The following is a 9,750-nucleotide window of genomic DNA, read 5'->3' on the forward strand; positions in this document are numbered from 1 at the left end:
TTCCAGACATCGCTGGGTTTTTAAATATTTACAAAACTATAATAGGAATTGTGGGAACTATAGCCTTTATCCTGGTACATTATTGGCACTTATAGGACTTATGTCAGCTGTGAACAACCTCTACGACGGCATTGTGCCATTGTAATAAAAAATATTTCAAAAGGGACTTTAGTTTTTTTCCGCCCAATCCATAGAATTGCAATGACAAACTAATTTTTTTAAACGTAAACAGAATACTTCAGCCAGAAACACAGATCAAATAAAAAAATTCCTATTTATTATTTTCATAAATGATATTGTAAAACAATATACTTGTTTGTGGTTTCAAATGAAATAAAATATATATTTTGAGTTTTAGAATTCTCTAAAAGTATTTGATAATCTGCTGATCTTTTTCAGTAAGTTTGTTGTAGTGGACATTACGGGGTTCTCCATTCTTTATTCAGAAGTACCCAATAAAAAGTAAAATCACAAAAATACTGAAATTAGAGGAAAATCAATTCTGAAAGTCCATAATCACATGGCAAAATCAAATAACAAAACGCATTATCAAACAATTTGTGTCTATTACAAAAAGTCAAAATTCCAGATAATCAGTATAATAGTTTTAACTACTTTAAATTCATATATAAATCAGACCATGTTTCAGAGTGCAAATTTTAATGCACAGGTGTATATAAAATTTAGGGATGTGGTATGCGTACTATTGAGTCAATTCATCAGCGTCCAAATGATGAAGATGTCACCGTACAGTGTTCAAGCAAAACCCATACTGTATATCAAAATAGGTTACAAGGAAGTAATTATTTACATAGGCGACAATGGTAGCCTTATTTGGTCCTGCCTTTTTACCATCAAAGATCGATTGAAAACAATTTCGAATTCTGAATTATCAACACCTTTGGATGTAGTTACAATGGTCAAACACATATGGTGCCGCAGCATATTTGATAGAAAAATTGCATTTTTTAAGGGTACTCAACGGTTCCGGAATTTTCGAAATAGTATGAATGAAGAACACCCCTTGCTTAATTTGGCACAGAACATGTTGCTTGTCACAGAGAGTTTTCTCTAAATTTCTCGCTATTTCTGCACCAATGGCCAACACCCATTTCTAACTATTTCAATTTTAATTTCTAATTACCAAGGCAGCAGAAAATAAATTTACTTCTACCTATTATCTTGGATGTAAAATCCAGGTGGCGCCAGTCATCTTTATTTACTTCCTTTTAACCAATAAGGAGATGTGGTGTGATTGCGAATGAGACAACTATCTACCAAAGTTCAAATGAAGTGAATGTAAGCAATTATATGAAACCGTACGACCTTCAACAACGAGAAAACTACATACCGTATGGTCAGGTATAATATCCGCGACGTGACAAATTTGAAATGATAAAATAAAAAGGCCGCTAGTTCAAATCAAATATCTATAAATTAATAATTTACTATAAATAAATAATTCTTTTATGATTTGCATATATATCTCAAAATATTTGAATCGGATTGGTCCGTTATCATTTGTTTCCTTGGTTACCACTTCGATAGACCATGGATGCAATATGATGTCACTATGATACTTCCTTGGATAGACCGTTGCGAGAACTATTTTCGCAACCATCAATGTGATCTATTCATGCGCGATACACATGCATGGGATCAAGAAGTTCGTAACAAATACATATATTTATTGTTACTATCATATTTCACAAAAGTCTATATTTAAAAAAAAGGACAATTGAAAGTTATTGTTACATGAAAATAAACATTAGGTTTCAAATTTTACAAAAAAGACAAAGCAAATGTATCGTCGTGGAAAAATACTTAGCATGAAGGACCTATTTGTGGTAAAATCAATTTAAATGCAAGCCCCATGAATTATTTCTATTCTTACAGAACAAAGACGGCAAACATTTGTTGTTCCAATAATTGAACTAGCTATTAATATTGACCAAAATACACCCCAAAATAAATGAACTAGTGACATGCTTACAATGACACATGATATTAAATATTTTTTTGTGATTCAGTCAAAAAAAAAAGGATTGAATCTTTCTTGCACTGTCCAAAGAAGAAGGTTGGTTGGGTATCGCTTTCATCAAGTATTCAGATACATTGGTATTTCACAATTAGTTTTAATTCACGTTGATAATTTAATGATATTCAGTAACAAAGAAAAAAATAAAGTATGTCTTCAAGCAGTCTTCGAAACTAAAAAAATATTTGATATTCGCACATCTTTTTTGTCGGAGTTTGTGAGGTGAATTATTTCTGATAAAAAATGTATACAATTCAGTTGAAATATGATAGATGCATTTGGATATATTAACAATATCATGAATGATATTTTGACCTCCGCAATTTTGTTGGTGATTTAAAGATAGTTAGTACTCATTCAATATTTTTGAAAGTATTTCTTCGATTTCTTTACCCATTATAAAATTTAGTTTGTGGCTATATATCCACAGTTGTATTCTTAAACGGTCAAACGTAGAACGACAGAACATGCTTCAAGCAAAATATTCCACTCAAACCAATGCTATGATACAAACTTGTTTCCAGTGATGTGTTGTGTATTGTTTCAATTTGAAAGCCTCACTGTGCTTTTCATATGAAAAACAACAATACGAGACGTGTTTCTCTATTTTTGTAAAATTGGGAATGGAAATGGGGAATATGTCAAAGAGGCAACAACCCGACCACCAGGAAAGCAGATAAAAGAAAACTACAGAATGAGCAAGACGAACACAACAACAAATAATGATGACTAGAAGTGTTTAGCAAATTCAGTCAATTATTGGACTGTAAACTGATATCTATCTATATTTTGTCTTTTTTCACTGAGCCGTATTAATCATTAACAAATTTCTTCCGTGTATTTTATTGGTATTTTCTTGTTGATAATTTGCTTATGTAAAAGTTGAATAGTTGTCTCACTGGCAATCGTATCACATTTCTTTATTTGTATACTCAGATTCGATACAAAATCTCTATTCTTCGGAAAGGAAGAATATCTGAATTCAAATCACCAAAATGTTGAGCATTTGCAATACCTTAACTTGAAAGGCTTCCGAAGCTACACAAAACACCTTACAAATATAGATTTATTTCGTCTTCAAGCCATTGTTCCACTACTAAATTGTCTATTCTTCTTAACAGCACACTTGGTACTATTAAAAACCTGATAATAAATTGTTCAAATAAGGCCTTCGAAAATAGTGGAATTAATTACTTTTGGAGTGTCAAGAACTCGTTGGAAGTACTTGATAAATTGCATGCTTATATTGGTGATTTTGAATCTGTTCAAAGTTTTGATTTTTCTACCCAGTATACCACATTGCCTCACATTCTCATTAAGAAAAAATTCACACACCTAATTAAATGGGCATTTAAAAAGTCAGAATGTGAATATATATGTTCAAGCTCTTTAAGGTCATTTTTTAGTAGCAATAAACAAAAAAACTATGTCAATTGGACATGCTTTGATACTATATATATATATATGCTCTTAAAATTTTTACTAGATAATATTTTTGTTCGCTTTGGCGATTCCGTATATCGTCAGATTATCGGAATTTCAATGGGGACTAGCTTTGCACCACTTATTGCGGACCTGTGTTTGTATTGCTATGAGTTACAATTTATGACATTTTATGACCCATCGAAACAACATCTGATAAACAATTTAATAATACTTTTAGATATTTGGATGATATTTTGGCTCTCAATAATGACGACTTCGGTATGTATATTAAAGAAATTTACCCTGTTGAACTTACTTTAAATAAAGCCAATACTAACAATGACCACTGCCCTTTCCTCGATCTTGATATCTATATCACTAACGGAAAGCTGAATACTAAAATTTATGATAAAAGAGATAATTTTTCATTTCCTATCGTTAATTCGCTCGTGTATGTAACAATGTTTTAGATTTTAACGAGAGAAATTTATGTATTACTGAAAAATTATTACACCAGGGTTTTCGATATCACAAACTAGTCAAAACATTTATTAAATTTTATCATCATCGGTACATGTATAAGGACATCATTCGTAAATATAGCTCAACATGCAGACTTGTACGTTCAGGTATTTCACATCCAATTTTTTATGGAAATATTCTTTATAAAGCACAAAGGTGTCAGTATTCACCTCAAAAACTAACACAACCTTTGAATAGACTTATTAAGAAGGGATATAGTTACGATACTGTTGTCAGGTCATTAAAGATTGCATATTTTGGCGTTAATATTGATTCACTTATAGGGTTTTGCATCGGAACTAAACACATTTATTAAAAAAACAGTTGTTGGCATGACACGGGTTATGTTCTTCTCATATATGTTATGATGGTATGATACTAAACCCCTAACGGGAAGGATTGTGCCTGATGTTCATATGATGAAATCATAATCTTTCAGTCAGTTTAATTGAAGTCTGGAGCTGGCATGTCAGTTAACTGCTAGTAGTCTGTTGTTATTTATGTATTATTGTTATTTTGTTTATTTTCTTTGTTTACATCTTCTGACATCAGACTCGGACTTCTCTTGAACTGAATTTTAATGTGCGTATTGTTATGCGTTTACTTTTCTACATTGGCTAGAGGTATAGGGGAGGGTTGAGATCTTACAAACATGTTTAACCCCGCCGCATTTTTTCGCCTGTCCCAAGTCAGGAGCCTCTGGCCTTTGTTAGTCTTGTATTATTTTAATTTTAGTTTCTTGTGTACAATTTGGAATTTAGTATGGCGTTCATTATCACTGAACTAGTATATATTTGTTATGGGGCCAGCTGAAGGACGCCTCCGGGTGCGTGAATTTCTCGCTACATTGAAGACCTGTTGGTGACCATCTGCTGTTGGTTTTTTCTATGGTCGGGTTGTTGTCTCTTTGGCACATTCCCCATTTCCATTCTTAATTTTATTTAATAACTAGGGTTCTTTTTGACAGACATTTATAGTTAATGGCACTCTTTTCTCTTACGTCAATGGTGTTGATTTAGGGTTTCATTATTGATATTTTGACGAATTGAGAACTAATACCAATCGACCCCACGTTGATTCCCTTAACAAAATTAATTAAATCCACACGGAGGAAATTTAAATGTTGCACTTTGTAAATACTGGTTATTCACAAACCACGCCTCTTTTTGTGAGGTATTTATTATACATAGATATTTTATTTGTTTAACTATGTTTCATCTCATAAAGACACAACTTGAGAACTTTACCAGTATAATACACATGGATAGCGTACACAATGAATTCTCGTGAGTAATCCTTATGTAAAGGAAGGGTATGACAGAATTTTAGTATAAGTGAATTGAAGACAATAGCTTTTTAGTTTTTATTAGTATGATTGTTTATAGTTAGGATTTTTTAATAGAGTAGAAATCGGTTTTTATTGATTGCACTTATAATTTTGCAAGTTTATTTTTATCGTTAATTTTCAATATAATTATGTTGAAATAGAGCTACATTTTCGTCTACTAAGATTGGTTAAAGATAACAGTATTTTCCAAAGAATTTATTACTGTGTAGAAAGTTAATGGTTAATCTTAACGGTATTCCTAAATTTTATGACACCTTCAGTAGGTCAGTCTAGACATTTAGAGTTCAAGTAAAAATCGTCTGCACGTGCAGCTGTGGCTATTTAATTTAATTACTTTGTTTTGACCATCTCTGGGAATCGGGTTAAATTAGTGTGAAATTTTATGTCTAATGTTCAGACGTAAACAGATCGTCTTTATCATGCGATAAGTTAACATCGAAAACAATGTTGTGAAATTGTATTACGAAAATGATTGTATATATTGTAAATATTGGATTAAAACGTAGTTATTAGCAAACATTCGTTAGTTATATGATATGGATATAATTATGAAATTGGTATAATATTATCGTCGAACTCCCAAATCCCAAATCGTCGAACTTTATATGAAACAATTTATTCCACTGCACATTTCAAATCGTCCCCGCAACATTTTGGTAGCAGAGCGTGGTTCAAAGAAGTTTAATCGTAATCGTATTGTGAGAAAATGAGTAATTGGGATTTGGAAATCGAAGCAGCGGCAAGCGAGGGAGACAAAATGGACGAAACTGTAATTGCTCAACCGGACGAAAGTTTACAATTAGAAGATCTGAAGAAGGAAAAAGCGAAAGCGAAATCGGCATTCACAAAAACTAGACATTCATTACTACAAATTCTTGAAGAAGATTTTCCGGATCGTGAAGAAATAAAAGTAATTCAAAAGAAACTGATAAATGCAGAAGAAAAAGCGATGGATATTATGGGGAATTTATACGACAAATACAAGCATAGAGATGACATTAAAAATGTGATGAAAACAACAAAAGAGATGGAAAAAATCGAAGAAGAATTTACAGACGCAGAAAATGAGTGTCGTGACTATTTGATCGAGAGCAAAGTTGCGTCAAGCGTTGGATCCAGTGTATCTAGAATATCAAAACGAGATAATGTGAATTCCGAAAATAAAGTGGAAAGTAAACATGTAACTGAAGAAAAGGAAGTTAAACCAGAATTTGAACAAACTACGAAAGAAGAAAATAACAACAAGCAATTGAAGTCAGAATTAGGAAGCGACATGTGGAAACAATTAAAAAGAGTTTCAATACCGATATTTAAAGGAGATAAAAGAAACTACCAGAGCTGGAAAGCTGCATTTCTAGCATGTATCGACCAAGCACCGGCGACAAAGGAATATAAATTATTACAACTAAGACAATATGTGGAAGGTGAAGCGTTACAAGTTATCGAAAAATTAGGACATTCAGCAGTTGCGTATGATGCCGCAAAGGAGCGCTTAGTAAGAAAGTATGGAGGACAACGAAGACAAATAACCCTGTATATAGAAGAACTTGAAAACTTTAAACCTTTGAGAGAAGGTATCGCTAAAGACATAGAACATTTTGCAGATTTACTGGATATAGCAGTTGTGAACTTGAAAGAAGCAGGTCGTTTCGAGGAGTTAAAGAATAGTTCTTTGTACAACAAATTGCAGCGAAAGATGACAGAATCTATGTTGTCGAGGTATCATCGTTGGATATTCGAAAGCGGAAAAACAGAGTCAGTTGAATGTCTACGTGAGTGGATTTTACAGGAAGCAGAGTTTCAAACTATAGCCTCAGAAACAATACATGGATTAAGTGCAAACACTAGAAGCAATTCACAGCGGAATTATAAAGGAAATCGTAGGGATGGATTTAGAACATTTTTTGGAGAATCGCAAAATGAAAGCTATACCGGAAATAGGGTGTGCAAGTGTTGTAACGGTAATCATGGAGTTTGGAAGTGTGATGAATTTCGGAAGTTAACCGTTAATAAGAGATGGGATACCGCAAAACGTTTACAGTTGTGTTATCGTTGCTTAGGACATGATCACGTAGGCAGACAGTGTCCGAGAAGTAGAGCATGTAACTTGGGTGGATGCAAAGAAGTGCACAACAGACTTTTATATAGAGATAAACAATCGTTCAGTGAGCCAAAAGTTCCAGTGAGAACCGAATCGAAAACAAAACAGAACTATGCTGCTGAAAAGAAGGAAAATACAGACGCCGCCACTGAGGGGGAGAATTGGGATCGCACAATGATTGGCCGAGACAGAAAATCAAACTTCGTTACACTTAGAACAGTACCTGTAATATTGAAAAATGGAAACCGTACCGTAAGTGTTAATGCATTACTGGATGACGCAAGTACGAAAACGTATATCAACGCTGATGTTGCCGCCGAATTGGGACTTCAAGGACAAGTTCAGAAAGTGACAGTTAATGTGTTAAATGACAATGTTGAAACATTTGAAACTATGCCAGTCGAGGTAAGACTTCAAAGTCACAATGGTCAGACAGACGTCAAAATAGTCGCATTCACTACTAACCGTGTAACCGGAAGTTTACAGCCAGTTGACTAGAAACAACACGCTCGGAAATGGGACCATCTTGCAGTGATTAAATTTCCGAATCTAGGAAAGAGACCTGCTGTTGATATGTTGATCGGACTGGACTATCCGGATCTTCATTATTCTTATAGAGATATACGTGGTAAACCCGGAGAGCCAATTGCTAGACTAACACCGTTAGGTTGGACGTGCATCGGAGATCCGAATAGCGGACAGGATCAGACACCATTTAACCGAACTTATTTTGCTCGTGAACAAGAGGATCGAAACGATTTAGATAACATTGTTAGGAAGTTTTGGGAAATCGAAAATGTCAAAACACCAAGCGAAAACGTGTTTCTAAGCAATGATGAGCAAAAAGCGTTGTCAAAGGTAGAGCAATCTTTGGAATTTAAGGATGGACACTACGAAGTTAAAGTACCGTGGAAAGACGACACACCTTCATTACCGAACAATTATAATATGGCATTAAGTAGATTAGCAAATACAGAAAAAAGATTAAACAAAGACCCGAGTATTGCTAATGTTTATACACAAACAATAGAGAAATATATTGAGAAAGGATATGTTCGCAAAGTATCGACAAAGGAGGAGACCGTAACAGGAAAATGGTATTTGCCGCATTTCCCGGTAATAAGACCGGACAAGGAAACAACTAAAACGAGGATCGTATTTGATGCGTCCGCAAAATTTCAGGGGATTTCGCTAAATGACACTATTCATCAAGGTCCAAAGTTACAGCAAGATTTATTCGATGTACTATTACGCTTCAGAAAATACCCCGTTGCACTTGTTTGTGACATCGCCGAAATGTATTTGAGAATTAAAATTGCACCAGACGACAGACCGTTTCACAGATTTTTATGGCGCACAATGAAAACTGAACAGGAACCAGAAGAATATGAATTCAATAGTGTTGTTTTTGGAGTAAATTCGTCTCCATTTCAAGCTCAGTTTGTTTCTAGAAAACATGCCGAAATGACAAAAGATTCATATCCACGAGCCGCCGAAACAGTTCTCAAATCTACATACATGGACGACAGTATGGACTCCATAATCAACGATGAACAAGGCATCGAACTTTATAATCAGCTATCACAGTTATGGGCAAAGGCAGGGATGTATGCACGGAAATGGCTATCGAATTCAAAGGCAGTTTTACAATGCATACCAGCAGAAGATCACGCGTCACAAGTCGATCTCGATGAGGGATATTTACCGTCAGTGAAAACTCTAGGAGTAATATGGCAGGCAGACAATGACATATTCACGTTTAAAGCTAACCCACCGGCAGATGATTTTAAATTTACTAAACGAAACATTCTAAGCAAAGTTGCTACGTTATTCGATCCGTTAGGATTTATTGCGCCGTACACAATTAGAGGAAAACTACTACTACAAGAGATGTGGACAGCAGGACTAGACTGGGACGACCAGTTAGACGAAGAACTTGTTGAAAAATCTAGAGAGTGGTTCCGTGAACTTGATGAACTATGTTGTATTAGAATACCGAGATGTTTGCAGTTAAACGAAGACATTGTTTTAACGAGTCTACACACATTCAGCGACGCTTCTCAGGAGGCTTATGGATCAGTTATTTATGCTAGACACGAGTATAAGAGTGGAATGATATCTACGAGATTTATAGCAGCGAAATCGAGAGTTGCTCCTTTAACTTCAGTCAGCATTCCAAGACTTGAGTTAATGGCCGCAGTTTTAGGATTAAGATTAGCACTTTCAGTTAAGCACGCATTAGAAGTGCCCGATGATAATATGACATTCTGGTCAGACAGTATGAACGTTTTGTATTGGATTAGAGGCAGGTGGTAG

General features: G+C 34.5%; 2 protein-coding genes across 2 annotated transcripts; both read left to right on the top strand.

The window, feature by feature from the left end:
* Window positions 1–6,039: 6,039 nt before the first annotated feature.
* On the top strand, window positions 6,040–7,932 carry LOC139489401 (uncharacterized). Its single transcript, XM_071275717.1, has one exon. The coding sequence runs from the start codon at window positions 6,040–6,042 to the stop codon at window positions 7,930–7,932; it is 1,893 nt and encodes a 630-aa protein (XP_071131818.1).
* Window positions 7,933–8,007: 75 nt separating this feature from the next.
* On the top strand, window positions 8,008–9,750 carry LOC139489402 (uncharacterized). Its single transcript, XM_071275718.1, has one exon. The coding sequence runs from the start codon at window positions 8,008–8,010 to the stop codon at window positions 9,748–9,750; it is 1,743 nt and encodes a 580-aa protein (XP_071131819.1).

This window comes from Mytilus edulis, chromosome 9 (assembly GCF_963676685.1).
Source record: "Mytilus edulis chromosome 9, xbMytEdul2.2, whole genome shotgun sequence".
In the NCBI taxonomy this organism is placed as follows: Eukaryota; Metazoa; Mollusca; class Bivalvia; order Mytilida; family Mytilidae; genus Mytilus; species Mytilus edulis.

What these genes read in the sequence shown, in the direction of transcription:
- LOC139489401 (XM_071275717.1), top strand. Translation starts at nt 6,040, where the DNA reads ATGAGTAATTGGGATTTGGAAATCGAAGCAGCGGCAAGCGAGGGAGAC.
- LOC139489402 (XM_071275718.1), top strand. Translation starts at nt 8,008, where the DNA reads ATGTTGATCGGACTGGACTATCCGGATCTTCATTATTCTTATAGAGAT.